Below are 17,203 nucleotides of genomic sequence, written 5' to 3' on the forward strand. Positions count from 1 at the left end.
TTTGTTATTATAATAAAGATATGAAAGGACACAGATGCACAGAAATCATATTGTATATTCTTCTAGACTATATCTGAATCGGCAGTGCGGCCTCCACTGCAAACGTGAACTGTAAAATAGTGGATGCCCCATCAGTCACTGGTGTCCATCATTTACAGCATCCTGCACTACTATAATGGAATAATTCTTGGCAGCTTTGAATTTCACTTCTTGGACACTTAAAAGTGACGCGGGTCTTAGTAGTGTAAATGTGGGCAGTTTAGACTCCATATTTCCAATCCCCATAAATCATTCATGTGGTCAGGAAGATAAAATATGAGGAGTTGTTTGTTGAACCCTCCCAGTAAAGAGTGATTGGAATTACCCAGGTGTCTAAACATTCACCAAGCCAAAAATACAGCTCCATGTAGCGCCGCTCCTTCCTGGACCCATTTAAGTGCATCAGATATTGCAGGAAGCTGTAGTGACAATTGTATATTTGTAGATTGGGAGATTCACTTAGGTGCCTGTTCACATTAGGCTTAGTTCACACTTGCGTTCGGCATCTTCGGCTGTGATATTTGTTCCAACACAAATAACGTAAGCTACTCTTCCGTATGTGGGATTATATGGGGATAAGAAGTTGAACGGAAGATATTCTGTACTGTGGAAGAGTGTGAAAACCTGACAGGTGTGAACTGGGCCTAAGGATATAGTTAATCAAAATTTTAACCACTTTTACTGACCATCTGTCTGAGGTGTACGGTCACTTTCTAGAATATACAGTGGAGCTTATGCCCCTCTTTTGAGATTTAAATACTTGGTCCTAGTCAGTCTTGACACCAACCTTTCCATTGCATTCCACATCCACCAAAATCTTTTTCTTCCTTTTATTTTGGCAGGTGTAATGTTGTGTGCATCTGACATCTCTGTGCCAAATGGTGCCGTTGCCAGTCCAGTAGGTGAGTGTGATCACCATAGTTTAGCATTGCCGCTCTCTTAGGTTCTGGGGAATTCAACAATTTGTGTAAGAAAGGAAACTTATAAGCTTTTTGTTTGTTTCGAATGTAACCTTCTCCTACTGTTCAACCTTATTTTTATAGGGATATCCTCCGTGACACCATAGGTTACTACAGATAAGTAGGACATTGCATTAGGTGAAAACATTTGGGATTGGGGCTGATATTTTATTATAATCTTTACAACAGGCTGAGCTATTGATGGTTGGAAATTTAGAATAGAGGACTAGCAATTCACTGAGAAACCACAGAGCAGATCTGTAGAAGCCATGCGCTGGCCCGCTTGTCAGTGCTTTGTGGAAGTACAGTCTGTGATGTCCGCATAGTCCGAATGAAAACCCAGATGTTCCCCTACTTACAGTCCAAGTCTGGCAGACTCAGAGATGCAGCATATAACATACATGGCTATGCCATACAGTATCCTATAAATGGCGTTTATTAAGTGTATGGGCAGGTATTTGTGAGTCACGTCTGTCCTTTTCGGGATATTAGCCCTGCTCCGGCTATTACTGGGAGTACTTTCAGCATACGCTGCCCTCTTACCATTCCTTCCTTTTTGGAAGATGACCATGATAAATATTTAATGGCGTGAGCATTGCTCTATCCCCCGCAGTAATAAGAGCATTATTATTGGCAGGGCTCCTCAAGGCTTAATTCAAAGAAGGAAATCTGAACCTTATTGATTTACTCTTTTTCCTCTCTCTCCCTCTAAAAGCAAGAGCTTAATAATCTTGTTTTCTGAGATGTGCAGATATTTCCATATTTTGGTGTTGCAGGTTAAAGCTTGTCCCTAAGTGTTATAATTCTGTCCTGTGGTTCTTGCAGCAGCAGAGGTTCTGGTGTCCTTGCTGTGTTGTATCTAGTCCAGTTTCATATACCATATTTCTTCACTCCGGAATAACACAGACCGTCGTATGATTTAATTAGTAACGGTGTAATGCTTTGTCCTCTGGGTGCATTTCGGATATTGACCCTCATTCTTCACAGATTCCAGCTGTGTTGTAAATGTATGTTGGCTATATAACCTGGACCGAATGCTGCTGATGGGCCTGAACTCTCTCAGTACCATAGTCCTCTATGATGCTAGAGGTCCCTTCCTTCCTTTGGATCTCCTCCCTTGTACTGAGAGCACGATTACATTATCTGGAGAGTATACCGACCATGGCGCTAGGAGTCTCTACCCCTGCAAAGGGTTTGGTTTAGGAATTATTGGCAACACGTAATTCATATTTCACTCACCAAACATGGCCATTGAAACCAGACCACATAAGATAGCTAGGTCATCAGTATGTGATCGATGGGACTCTGACACCCAGACCCTGCACAGATCACCGATCAACAGGGGTGGATTAAGACTGCCATGGGTTATGGGCTGTATTAATATTATAGCCCCTACAAGTCCTGAATTAACTTCCTACATGTGGTGCTAGAATTAAGGTCTTGGGGAATAGAGTATTTGTCCCTTCTGCCTGCTTTCTATTTGTGGTTCCAGGACCTATAGAGGACCCTCAAACGCCCTGAAATGGCTCTTCTGTACAAGTGTATTGAGAGTAGGATCAAATGTATGAAGATTTCATGAGTGAAGATCATTCTCGGTATAAAATTTGGTCGGTGGTTTGGGAGGGGATACTGCCCAAACCACCTAATAATAATTTCTTTATTTATATAGCGCACACATATTATGCTGCACTGCACAGAGCTTGCCAAATCAGTCCCTGTCCCCAATGGGGCTCACAATCTAATCACCTACCAGTATGTTTTGGAGTGTCGGAGGAAACCGGAGGAAACCCATGCAAACATCGAGAGAACATAGAAACTCTTTGCAGATGTTGACCCAGGGACTTGAACCCGGCTCCCCAGCGCTGCAAGGCTATAACGCTAACCACTAAGTCACTGTGCTGCCCTATAATCCACTACTGCCGATGAATAACCAAGGCCAGAAATGTAGAATCTCTGTACAGTCGCTCTACTTCTGATTCCAGCTCCGTCTACTGTATGGGTCCTGGCGGAAATCAGTCCCTGAGTCTTCCGGGTCTGGAGAGGTAGTGCCAATGCCAAGTTAACCCAGGGCCATTGTTCAGCTCTCTAATATAGAACTGGTGGAGCCTTTTCATAAACTACATGAGAAACCAAATTAAATAAAATTGGGGACTAAGGTGTGAATTGCAAACTGGTGATCCATAAGGAAAGGAAGGGATTCGCTGTTTACATTGATCGAATCCACTGATGGATTTTCAGACATGACTTGTACTTGTCATCTAATCTTCCTGATGGCAGGACTGGATTCCTTCCTTTTCTCATCTTTTCTGGCTTTATATTCTATTTTTTTTCTATTGTTTTCTGCACTTCTGTGTAAACACTGTGAGGGTAGATTTCTGTCGTGCTGTACATCGGGGGATGATGCAGAATGTTATCTGTATGTGATGCACCAAGGCCAACAAGCCTGAATGTTTTTACCAGAAATCTCAGATTACAAATTAGAAAAATATAGGATATTGTATTTCTGCACGTGGAACAAGTATATGATCCAGCAGCGGATCCGTGTACCCCAATATTTTCAGGCGTTCCCTGTAGCCTGTGTGCTGGCGGTACATGTAGAGCGGGATCATTAGGATGTGTACCACAATACATGGTGGGAGAGCAGCGCTGCCCCCCAGGCCAGGCTATCCGCTCAGGACTGGCAGTTCTGCTGGATAATTGCCTTCTGTTATGACAGCAAAATGGGATTGAATCAGACATCATTACCAGGAGAAGTGACTGGCTGCAGCTCCCACATTCACTCCCCACCTTGGTGCCTGATTAATTTCCGAGCCGGGCGGCAGGGAGAGAGCTGGATTGTGACAGCAGTGTCAAGGATAATGAAAGTATTTGCCCCTTGCTTAAAGCAAAGAGTGAAAAGGAAAGCAAAAGCGTTTCCTCAGCCATCAGATTATCTGCAGAAGATTCTGTGGGGATGTAAGGGAGATGGGGGTTGGGGGGAGGATACACAGTATATTGATCCACACACTGGGTAAGCCATAAAATCCAAAATATTAATAATAATGATAATCTTTATTTATACACTCACCGGCCACTTTATTAGGTACACCTGTCCAACTGCTTGTTAACACTCAATTTCTAATCAGCCAATCACATGGCGGCAACTCAGTGCATTTAGGCATGTAGACATGGTCAAGACAATCTCCTGCAGTTCAAACCGAGCATCAGTATGGGGAAGAAAGGTGATTTGAGGCCTTTGAACGTGGCATGGTTGTTGGTGCCAGAAGGGCTGGTCTGGGTATTTCAGAAACTGCTGATCTACTGAGATTTTCACGCACAACCATCTCTAGGCTTTACAAAGAATGGTCCGAAAACAAAAAAACATCCAGTGAGCGGCAGTTCTGTGGGCGGAAATGCCTTGTTGATGCCAGAGATCGGAGGATAATGGGCAGACTGGTTCGAGCTGATAGAAAGGCAACAGTGACTCAAATCACCACCCGTTACAACCAAGGTAGGCAGAAGAGCATCTCTGAACGCACAGTACGTCGAACTTTGAGGCAGATGGGCTACAGCAGCAGAAGACCACACCGGGTGCCACTCCTTTCAGCTAAGAACAGGAAACTGAGGCTACAATTTGCACAAGCTCATCGAAATTGGACAGTAGAAGATTGGAAAAACGTTGCCTGGTCTGATGAGTCTCGATTTCTGCTGGGACATTCGGATGGTAGGGTCAGAATTTGGCATCAACAACATGAAAGCATGGATCCATCCTGCCTTGTATCAACGGTTCAGGCTGGTGGTGGTGGTGTCATGGTGTGGGGAATATTTTCTTGCCACTCTTTGGGCGCCTTGGTACCAATTGAGCATCGTTGCAACGCCACAGCCTACCTGAGTATTGTTGCTGACCATGTCCATCCCTTTATGAGCACAATGTACCCTGTAACATCTGATGGCTACTTTCAGCAGGATAATGCGCCATGTCATAAAGCTGGAATCATCTCAGACTGGTTTCTTGAACATGACAATGAGGTCACTGTACTCAAATGGCCTCCACAGTCACCAGATCTCAATCCAATAGAGCATCTTTGGGATGTGGTGGAACGGGAGATTCGCATCATGGATGTGCAGCCGACAAATCTGCGGCAACTGTGTGATGCCATCATGTCAATATGGACCAAAATCTCTGAGGAATGCTTCCAGCACCTTGTTGAATCTATGCCACGAAGAATTGAGGCAGTTCTGAAGGCAAAAAGGGGTCCAACCCGTTACTAGCATGGTGTACCTAATAAAGTGGCCGGTGAGTGTATAGCGCCATCAAATTCCGTAGCTCTTTACAAATCATAGGGGACAAATACAACTATATTACATTACAAAGAACAAACAGTCATATGGAACAATAGGAGTGAGGGCCCTGCTCACAAGAGCTTACAGACTATGAGGATGAGGGGGTGACACAAGAGCTTATAGACTATGAGGATGATGGGGTGACACAAGAGCTTACAGTCTATGAGAATGAGGGTGTGACACAAGAGCTTACAGTCTATGAGGATGAGGGGATGACACAAGAGCTTACAGTCTATGAGGATGAGGGGATGACACAAGAACTTACAGTCTATGAGGATGAGGTGGTGACACAAGAACTTACAGTCTATGAGGATGAGGGGGTGACACAAGAGCTTACAGTCTATGAGGATGAGGGGGTGACGCAAGAGCTTACAGTCTATGAGGATGAGGGGGTGACCTAGGAGCTTACAGTCTGAGGATGAAGGGTTGACACAAGAGGTATAAGAGGTTGTATAATGGTCCAGCCATTCTTTATAAGGGAACAATATAAAATAATTTAATAAATAATTTACTAAACAACGATTTTGCTGCTTGAACCAGCCATCAGCCGCCATCATATGTACAGTGTCCTAGGTGAAAAAGACTGCAGAGAAGCCGGGAGCTTGGTATATATCTGCTGTTTGCCAGATAGATAGGACATAGGATGGATTAGTAAAGGGAGATTTGACATTTCAAGCAGTTAGCGAGTGTGATAGGCTTGCCTAAAGAGATGAGAGTTAAGAGCACGTTTGAAGCTTTGGAGGGTGGATATTAGTCTGAGAGTCCGGGGAAGGGCATTCCAGAGAATTGGAGCAACTCGGGAGAAGTCCTGGATACGTGCATGGGAGGTTCGAATTAAGGTAGAGATTAATCTAATGTCACTGTCAGATCGAAGAGCACGGGAAGGGCGATAGACTGAGATGAGAGAAGAGAGATAGGGAGGTGCAGCATTATGCAGAGCTTTGTGGATGAGGGTTATTATTTTAAAGTGAATACTGAAGGAGACTGGCAGCCAGTGCAGTGATTGGCACAAACTGAAGGCATCCGTGTAGCGTTTGGCCTGAAAGACAAGCCTGACTGCTGCATTAAGAATAGATTGAAGAGGAGAGAGTTTAGTGATTGATATGATATGAGATTATTGTTCATAGCACAGCACCCATGCCACTCTTATACCACCCAGATGTAAAATCTGTCAATTCTTTCCTCCAGGTAACGGGTTTGTCAACCCCAGAGCTTCTCCCAGCCTTCTAGGACCATCTGGTGGCAACGGATTGGGAAAAGTCATGCCCACAAAGTCTCCACCACCGCCCGGGGGGAATTTGGGAATAAACAGTAGGAAGCCTGACCTGCGTGTTGTCATACCTCCTTCCAGCAAAGGAATGATGCCCCCTCTGGTGAGTCTCCTGCATATGTTTTATCTATTGGGGTTAAGGTGATATTACACTACCTGTATCTAGTATTTTACTCCCTTCTGAGGGAAAATCCTTGAAGGCAAATATTATATATCCTGGGATCCCATTATGTTCCCTGTAGTCTGTGCTGGCAGAACATGTAGAGTGGGATCATGGGGATGTATACTACAATACATGAGTCATGTTATATTTATCTATATAGCACATAGGGTAATTTATATTTTTCGCGACTATCGGAGGATAAATGGATCCATTGCAAAGGCCACTAAAATAAAAGGTCCAGTTCTCAGCACCCCTACTAATCTGCTAATTAAATGGGTGACCGCAGAGTAGTAAGAAATGATGGGGCACCACAACCCATTAATTTAGCTGATCGGATATTCATGGCCATCCTAAGTATAGACCCCCTTGCTATTCTAGACCAATTGATATAGCAATGTATACAAATCCTCGGCCCCATCTCGACAGTCTTCTACCACTTATTAGGTCTATCTGTAATGTTAGTAGGTTATTATCAAAGCCATGTATTTTGGGGTACAGAAGGGTGGGCACTCTTGTTTCTTTTTGCACAATGTGGGTAATGACTCCTTAGGAGCTGGGCATCGGATCTCTCCTGTAGACTGTCTTATACCGTGCTATGAGGTTATAGTACTGTTCTTTCAGCTCCCATTCACACACACAATATCCTCTATAATGATATTTTCCTCATTTACATACAGACAGAAGAGGATGAATTAGACCTGGTGAGTTAAGTGTGTTCTTGGTGGAGATGTATATATTCTATCACTCATGTTCCCTTTAACATTCCTGAAGCTTGAGGGAAAACATTCCCGACAATTCCTGGGATATAAGGACAGGACGAGGTATTTCCTGCAGGGCCTTTTATTCAGTCTATGTTGAAAGGGAACATTTTGGCTGTGTGCTTCACCTCCTTCTCCCCCTGGGGCACGGCTGTATGGCTATTCTTCAGGTTAGCGTCTGCTTCCTCCAGCCTGGTAGGAGGGCCGCACTGTTTTGTCTTCCTCTTTCAGTCCGGTTACATCATCCGTGGTGAGGTCATTTCTTGCCAGAGCTGTGAATGATCTCATCTTCCTCAGGAGGACTAAGCCTGCGTGTATAGAGACGGCGCAGGACTCCACACCTATCTACATACTGATATACTGCCTCAGACCCAACCCAAGGTGCTGAGATATAATTCATGTTTTCTTATGCCAGCAATGACCCACTTTCTGCACATTCCCAGGAGGCTGTCAGCTTCCCATCATCTAAGTACATAGAAAAATACAAAGTATTTCAGATTGTTATAGGTTAGCGCCATTGTAGCCTGGCCAGGTCTGGTCATATCATTGCCCCCCCCCCATCACACCCTGCTATGGTGCATGGATATCTGTGCCTGTTACACCTGAGGTATGATGCCTGCATGCCTTTTATTTTTATTTATTTTTCTCCACAATTTGGAATTTCATAGAAATTGCAGCAAATCATGAGTTTTGTACATTGTGCCTGGACCCGTGCCTGCATCATCCTCCGCTCCATCATTGTATCCTGTCACTGTGCAAGGTCCTCTATAAGCGTCACAACACTGCCCTCTGCGGGTGGCAGCATGCAATCACTACACCATGTCCGTTACATTGCATTTGTGTCCTGGATACGTTGTATACAAACATCACACAATGTTATTTATATATTTTTGCCATTTTCGGTTCCACTTTTTTTTTCATTGCATTATTTTATAATATAAAATGTAATTTTTTTTTTAATAAATATTTTTTTTCTTTACAGAATGCCCAAAGGATAAGCAGCTCCCAGTCTACTCAACCTCTTGCTACTCCAGTTGTCTCTGTGACTACTCCTAGTCTGGCCTCACAAGGCCTGGTGTACTCTGCAATGCCAACTACCTACAATACTGGTACGACCACTTGATCCACTTGTACTTCCCTGCTGCCCAAAAGTTCTGAAGGGAACATGTTTTATCTTTTATGTCTATTAGGTAATAAATGGAGAGCCTCCACATTGGCTAATGGTCCCTCCATTCCCAGCTGTTGGGATTTTTGTCCTGTAGGCCATAAAATCTTAATCATAGGCTGTGTACACCTTTGCCATTTTTATATAAACCCTTCAAAGGAAATCTACCATTTGTTTTTATGTATTGTGAACCAAGCATACCTTGGGAATTCTGTAGCGACACTGATGCAGAAACATATCTTGTTTGTGGTTTTGGAGTGGTTTTGCTAAAAAAAACTATTTTAAAATTCAGGACCTTGGGAAAGCTGGGTGCAGACTGGCTGCCATATGTAAACACATTGCACAGAGCTTCCTGAACTGTCCAGACAGTAGTAATCAACCAGAGCTGGATGACTCGTACACAGCAGCTGGAGGATGGTGCAACGATTGATTACTTCTGCCTGTCAGGCACAATACAATGATTACATCATTCTCTGTAGCATTGCATAATTAGGGTAAGAGGAGAAGCGCCAAGCCAGGCACAGGAGCAACAGAGCATCATAATCATAATTTTATAATTGTTTTTTCAGCAAAACCACTCAGTTCAGGGATTAAACAAGATATGTTTCTGCATCAGTGTAGCTACAGCATTCTCAAGGTATGTTTGATTCATAATACAATAAATCAAATGGCAGGTTTCCTTTAAATGTAAGATGGATTATGATGTGACACTTCCTAGATTGTGCATCTCGAAGGTATCAGAAAGCCAAGGAATTCTTTTGTGGTGTAAATCTGCAATCTTGCCAATTCATATTACTTTATACAAGTAGACACTGGGTAGGTTTGCTAGTCTTGTCAACTGATATATACAATATGACAAGGATATATAGATGTAAATATGTAGGAAAGATTCAACTAAAATCCTCTAGGAAGTTGCTTTATCTATTGAGTGAACATGCGATGTCTGTGAATGTGGATATGTACGGCTAGTGAGGCAGGGCAGAGGACTCACTATCTGTACCAAATGGATGAGCAGTTACCATTGACTTGCTGGAGGGATGGGACTACCCACACTTCCTAGGTTGTAGACCTGGGAGGAAAGAAAAGGTATAATAAAATGTGACCTAATAGCTGCTAAGTGATAGCATCTCCAGCTCTGTTCTCCTGGTAGCACCCGCTGATGTGTTACAGACCACAATATCGGCTGATTCTTGTGGGTGCCAGGAGCTATGATGTAGTCATTACTTGATCTATGAAAGCCTTAAATGAAATTCTGTGATCTGTAAGAGGAAACTAGTTTGATGCTGAGGTGTCTTGTGGAAGGTCCGGAGCTCACTCTGCTCTCCTCCCCTCTGCAGATTACTCTCTCACCAGTGCGGACCTGTCTGTTCTTCAAGGGTTTAACTCCCCGGGAATGCTGCCTCTCGGACAGGTGTCTGCCTGGCAGCAGCACCACTTAGGACAAGCTGCCCTCAGCTCTCTTGTGTGAGTATCATCTAGTACTGGATGTATTGCTGTGCCTCTGGGGTGTCCTCATTGAAGTGTAGTGGGAAATGTTTCTCAAGAAATCAGCTTAAAGGAAATCTACCATTCATAGATGCAGGCACCGTGACTGTGGCGATCCTAATAATTCCTTTATTTATATAGCACTTACAGATTATGCAGAGCTACACAGAGTTTGCCAAATCAGTATATGGGGTATATTTTGGAGTGTGGGGGAAACCAGAGAACCCGGAGGAAACCCATGCAAACATGGAGAGAACATACAAACTCTTTGGTGTCCTAGATGGACCCAGGACCCCAGTGCTGCAAGGCTGTAGTGCTAACCACTGAGCCACCATACTGCCCCATCTTATATTTGTTGCCCATGGCTTCCTTCCAAAATCAATGTTTCAAATTACGCTAATGAGCCTAATGGGCTCTGAGGGGTGTTACCAGAGCCTCTTCATGGTTTAGATTCACAGGCTGTTACAATGAGCTGAACCTGTGTCATTTAACCCTCTGTTATTTCCCTACTCTGCTGCTTGAAGTTGCAGCACGGTGGGGCTTTGGTAACACCCCCCAGAACCCCACACAGCATTTTGTGCATCAGAAAGTACCCTAGTGGTTTTCCCCAGAAATAGCGCTATTTGGGTTGGATGAGGATGCATGTTACTTCAGTAGGAGAAGGGAGGTCCCATTCAGTTCAGGAAGAACAAGGAAAGTCCAGTGATTACCTTTTACTTAGAGATCTGTTTCATTGTAGGGTTAGCGTCCCGTTTCTGCATCTCGCGCCCTGTAAATTTGCTAAGAAAACTATTTACTGTCTGAAATATATGAAGAAAACATTAAGGCCCCTTTCACACACCGTGTATAGCAGCTGTGGGGACGGCCACCATAGACGTGCATTGTGTGCAGCACGGTACAGTGTCACCGTGCCGCTGCCGGCAAAAAGAAAGAGCCTCCTTTATCTTCCGCCATATGTACAGCCTGGCAGCGCGTCTCCCTATGGAGAGGGGAGATATGAGGAGCACTTACATCTACAGTTCAACGTATGTTTCGCCAGGTCCCGTGTGTGTGAGAGAAGCCTACGTTGTGCTCAGCAGTGTAAATCCTAGGACCATTGCGGACAAGAGATTCTTCTGTAGCTGGTGTATTGCAGTATATTTATGTGTATATGTATTTATATAGATGTATATAACTGGTCTGTATTCTCTCCTCAGGGCCGGTGGGCAATTATCTCAGGGTTCAAACTTATCCATAAGTACCAACCAAAATGTCAACATAAAGTCCGAGCCAATATCCCCTCCCCGCGACCGCGTCACATCATCTGGATTTACTCAGCAGCAACAGCATCATCATCATCAACACCAGGCCCGTCCAGAAATGGGGCGATCGCCCGTGGACAGCCTAAGCAGCTCCAGCAGCTCGTATGACGGAAGCGACAGAGAGGACGTCAGGAACGATTTCCACTCCCCTGTGGGTATGGGACGCAATTCTAATAATGAAGACAGGGACAGCCCCTCCATGAAGCGCATGAGAATGGACGCCTGGGTGACATAGAGAGCGCTTCCCCCTCTCCGGAGTCCCCAGCATATCACGAAAACTTTTCCAGAGGATGCAGAACCCTTATATATAAGCAAATCTATATCTATACATATAGAGAGAAAGGAGTCCGTCACACGCGCACAAGGGGCCGTCTTTTGTGTGTTTCTGTGAGCTCTCGCTTGTGTTTCTCACAAATCAATCAGGTACCTGCTGCAATGACTGAACACAGACCTACAACTTTAACCGGCAATGTGGCACATGGAGTTTGGGGGGGAGAAAAAAAAAACAACAAACAAACAAAAAAAAACTAAAACTTTGTGTGTCTAGTACTGTACTGCAATAGTAAAGGGGTGATAGGCAGGGCTGGGGGGTAGTGCGATGCTTCTCCCTGTAGTGCTGTGTTGTATGACCCTTTACCACCTCCCGAATCTGGAGGTTACAGAAATAAATAGCAACGCAGTGTGGTTTTTTTTTTTTTTTGGGGCAAGATGTGGCAGGATTGAAAAGCAGGAAAAGTAAAGAAAGCAATACTGTATATGACAATGTTTAACCCCTCACAACCAGGCCTCCACCCCCAGTACATGAAGGGCTTAAGCCACACTATCTATTTTTGCACGTGCAACACAAAAAAAAAAAAAAAAAGCAAACATGTGGGGCGGGGATAAATAAATATAAGGGGAGGGGCAAGCATGATTTTTTTTTTTTTTTAAAGATGTATACGCCCGCTGGAGGCATTAAAAAGAAAAAAAAGTAATATATTAAGTTATAATTGGGATATGTTTCTTTTTACATTCATACCTTTTGAAGAACAGATAAGTGATTTTAGCTTGTGTATATTTTATATTATTAAGGAAAAAAAAAAATAAACCAATACCCTTACGAATTAATGACTATATATAAAGTTCTATACTTTTTGAAAACCTGTTCTGCAATGAATTATTTATATGAACCAAAGCTGTATGTTTGAGCTTATTTTGTAGACGTTAGCTCGAAATGGTTATTTCATGTTTTCTTTTTTTTTTTTTAAGTGTTTTTTTTTGCTCGTTAAAACTAAAAGTGAAAAAAAAAATAAGATAATAAATGCAACAACTACAGAGAGAGAAACAAGCCATGCTATACATATATACTCGTATGTGTAAATGAAACTTTTGAGCCAAACTTTGTTTATTTTGTATATAGTATCCGAAATAGTTCACCGCAGGGTGTAAGTACCAATGTATTGTATGTTCACCAAATGAAACCTATAACAATCGGACTGCCGCCAACTTGAACAGATACAAGGCAATATCCTAGTAGAAGAGTATTCGGTGTGTAATGTACAATTTGTCAGATATGCTGTATTCCCCTTTGGGTATTAATTGCTAGTACTGTTACTGCACAATTCTCGTCTTTTGCTGAGAGTTGGATACAATTTTGTTTTTGTGCTATTCACAGTGGTGTGGTTTATTATATATATATCTATATATTTTTATCTCAATATGTTCACTGATGCTCCATAAGCGGCAATGTGGCAAATAGTCATAAAAATCGCCTTTACTGGACAGTATAGCGTCTTACAAACAGTATAAGTTTTATTTAATAATAATAATAATAATGATGATCTTTATTTATATAGCGCCATTATATTCTGTAGCACTTTACAAATCATGGAAGACATATACAAATATAATAAGACAATACAGTATAGTATCATTTTTTTTTAATGTATTGTTTCCTTACCTTTAAGTTTTTAAAAAGTTTTTTTTTTTTTTTTTTACCTTAAGCTATATGATCTATCTATAAGATGGGACTTCTGCTGATTAGTGCACAGAGAAAAGAGCCAGAAGTCTAGCCCCGTTCACTATGTAGTGGCCGACACCAGGAACTGCGGCTGAGCTCCTTTTAGACTTTGTATTTACCGTACACCTGAAGACAAGCAGTTTATACTGGAAAACCCCTCTAATATTTTATTACACCTTACATGAATCTCTCTAATCTTCCATGTGTGTGGAAATATGCAAATTAATTTCGGTGATAAAGAAGTGATGTCTCTCTGGCAGAGGTTCCGTGTTCTGCCCATCTCCTTGTAATAGGTGAAGTTCTTCTGACTATTTGCCATGTTGCCACGTATGAAGTGTCTGGGAAGGACGCATTTCCTTTGTATAGGGGCTGTTATGTCATGGACTCCGCACTCTCCTTGTGAGTGTGACTATACATAGTGAGACTTTCCCCTTTACTGTCTATTCTCTTGTGTGCCTTAAGAAAATGGCTGAGCTGACTGTATTCTTGTCCTATGCAGAAGATCCCTGTCCCCTCCTCACCAGAGCGCTGATCAAAAACTTATTTAAGTGACAGCATCACCTTTCTCTCACTCACCGGCCCCATACATTATTATAACGCGATGTATAACGCCACATTCACTATAATAACTTTAGTATAACAGAGAGGGGTGGGTTCAGTGTCAAACTTCAGCCCCTTGTTGGTATACGTCACAGATGTAAGGCTCTGTTCACATTGGGTTCAGGCAATATGCCCCATAAGTATGCTGGTGTATGTTTATTAGATGACTCTCAAATGGGGTAGAACAGTTTTTGCATAATCCAATGGTGTTGTGGGTGCGGTCACATGTGGCGTTTGTATTACGTATGCAAACGCCTGGGGGCGTGGCTCTGTCATCGAATCGCATGCAGTCAGTTACTGATTGCATATGTGTTTCCATTGAAACATATGCGATCAGTAAGAGCCTCGACCCTGGATGTTTGCATACGTAATACAAACGCCACATGTGACCGCCCCCTCAGCGCAACTGGATTATGCATAAACGGTGTGACCGCACGCTCAAGACACATATGCTTTGCACAAATGACAATATCCCCACCGTCCACACTTCTATTAATACAAATACTTCTCATTTATCCCAGAAACGTGGTGTGAATTAAGTCTAAGTTTAAAAGGCATCTACCACAAGGATGAAGAATTGTATGCAAATGAGCCTTGGGGGCTCCAGACTCCATAGGTGTCCCTGAGCCCCTCAGGCTCATTTGCATACAGTCTTGCATCCTGGTGGTAGATGTCCTTTAAACAACTTTCTCAGATGTACTACGGGAGTGTCCTCACACTGCTGTGCTCTTTGCTCTCTGCATTGAATTTCTCCACACTGCATAAGAGCTGCACTGGATTTCTGGGTAACTACCACATCGGTCAACTCAGCGAGGAGGGACTGTGAACCAGTACAATGCAGAGAGCCAAGAGAACAGCAGTGTGAGGACGCCCCCCTCCCCCCAAATGCACTTGAAAACAGAATATATAAATATAAATCAATTTTTCCCTGTCCTGTTGCTACCACCATCATCTACAAAGTTTGTCATACAGATCCCTGAGGTCAAAGCTGGAGACAGATTCCCTTTAATTCGTCCCTATAGTTTTCATCCGGTAAAATGTTGTGTGATCATCCCCTAAATGTTCTGTCCTATGTCTGAGCCCTGCTGATCAAAACTGCATTGGGCTTGTATACATATTACCCCACATGAATGCTATACTGGACACCAATGTGTAATATTCCATCTCCATGGTTCTCCACGGCTTTTGCGGAACTACAAGTCTCATCATTGTATGGGCACTGGGAAAATTTTACATTTACTTTTTTTTTTTTTACCAAAAGATAAAATAAATCTATTTATATAACTTCTCTGAAGCAGGATTAATAGTAATGGGGTGTTGGTCTGTAGATACAGATTTTCCTATAATAGGATGAGTGTATACAGAGATAAGTGACTGCTATTCTCATTGCATTACCCTAGATGGGAAACTAAATAGCTGGAGCATCGGTGTGTTACACACACACTTCTCTTTATGACTATATGTGTGTATACAGCGCCTATGCAGATCTATGTGTGCCCACAGAATCCAAATAAAGACCCTGTGTTGTAGTCTGACCGTGCTGTATGTGTTACTCTGCTCCACCTCGTGTTCGCTCTTCTACTGTCTGTACCAGGCCACATGATAGGGAGGGAATATGGCCATACAGCGGCTAGCAGGAGCACGGCCAGGAATAGGAATTGCTCTAAAACTTGCATCCTGGGCAGTTGGCTCATACGCAGGGCTGTGGGGGGGGCCGTGTGCTTTTCCTTTGAAACAATGACTAAAACACATCCAAAATGTATTTGCATACATGAGCCGTTAAAGGAAATCTACCATAAAAATCCATCTTGATAAACCAGGGACCGTGACTGTAGTAATCTTTATCTATATTTGTTATCCTTTCTTGTAACATCAACTTTAAAATTATGCTAATACACCAGAAGGGCTCTGGTGGGTTTTTACCAGTGTTGTAGCTTCACAGGCTGTTACACTGTCTCCCCATCCTGCTGCACTGCCCCTCCCTCATCTCCTGCACAGTCTGTGAAGCGGCATCAATGAGGGGCTCTGGTAACACCCTCCCTCCTCCCCCCAGAATACTTCTGGCTCATTCGCATCATTTTAAAAGTTCATTTTAGAAGGAAGAAGGCCATTGATAAGAAATATAAGAAGATTATCACAGTCACGGTGCCTGGATCTTTGAGGTAGTGTCCCTGGTATATCATGATGGATTTTGTATGGTAGATTTCCTTTAAGGGCGATGCTAACCAAACATGACGGTTTCAAGATTGCTTGGCTATGTCATGTGTTTGGCAGCCTGGGCAACCCCTGTAAACCTATATCTATTAAAGGGATATTCAGGATTTCATAAATTGATTACCTAGGGGATCAATATCAGATAAGCCAAAGTTCAACTGCCTTGTACATTTCCTACAGTGAAGACAGATTGCTGTTCTCTTCAGACTACTTACCCCTTTAAGGCCATCTTTACATACCCTGAGTATCGCTAAATTTTAACATAACAAAGTCATCTGCTTCACCCACACACCCCTCTATGAAGCCAAATTGAGGTAATTCAATACAAATCGTGGTCCTGTCAAACCATGAGGGTTAAGTGTGTTCTGTCCATAGTACATGGAAGGTGCAGCCCTATCAGGCTCACGTACATGTGCTCCTGTGTGAGGGCATCAGTAATGTTTCCATATGTAATCTCAAACCACATTCAAAGGAGAAGCTTCTCCGGATCACAGATGTATTTACACCTAAACACCTAGCCATCCGGAATGTGCAACATGTGTTTGGTGTTGTTTACTAGCAAAACACGTGTTCTTCATTCCCAATGACAAACATGTAGGTCTAAACGTGTCTGTATCGCTCGTGAATGGGGCCGGAACATTTCCCCCCTTTCTATTATACTATAGTTACCTGTAAGATCTTACAATACCTGCACGACTTTGGTTTGCCGGATATTACAATGTTGGACTAGAGATGTGATGTATCCGGAGAGATTTCCATGGATTTTATTGCCTTATTATTTAATTTTTGACATGTCCCATATCTGCACACAAGAAATACATAGTAAACATGGAATTTTATAACAATTTATCGCGGCTGGGAAACCATTCAATGACATTGATACTGCTTACGTAAACCACAGAGCAGACCTTCCCCCGTATAGGGGCA

General features: G+C 42.9%; 1 protein-coding gene across 9 annotated transcripts in view; it reads left to right on the forward strand.

Moving 5' to 3' along the window:
- Positions 1-15,350, forward strand: part of MEF2A (myocyte enhancer factor 2A) — a 103,247-nt gene extending 87,897 nt beyond the window's left edge. For 6 of the 9 annotated variants that reach the window (XM_072148592.1, XM_072148585.1, XM_072148586.1 and 3 more), the window contains 6 exons: positions 882-941; positions 6,510-6,694; positions 7,432-7,455; positions 8,495-8,621; positions 10,015-10,141; positions 11,359-15,350. In XM_072148592.1, the coding sequence (XP_072004693.1) occupies positions 882-941; positions 6,510-6,694; positions 7,432-7,455; positions 8,495-8,621; positions 10,015-10,141; positions 11,359-11,698 (863 nt within the window). In that variant the 3' untranslated portion in view covers positions 11,699-15,350. The remainder of the gene's footprint in view (positions 1-881; positions 942-6,509; positions 6,695-7,431; positions 7,456-8,494; positions 8,622-10,014; positions 10,142-11,358) is intronic. The other 3 variants (XM_072148594.1, XM_072148589.1, XM_072148593.1) reach the window with 1 other exon arrangement.
- The last annotated feature ends 1,853 nt before the right edge of the window (positions 15,351-17,203 follow it).

The sequence above is a fragment of the Engystomops pustulosus genome, chromosome 4 (assembly GCF_040894005.1).
Source record: "Engystomops pustulosus chromosome 4, aEngPut4.maternal, whole genome shotgun sequence".
Lineage (NCBI taxonomy): Eukaryota > Metazoa > Chordata > Amphibia > Anura > Leptodactylidae > Engystomops > Engystomops pustulosus.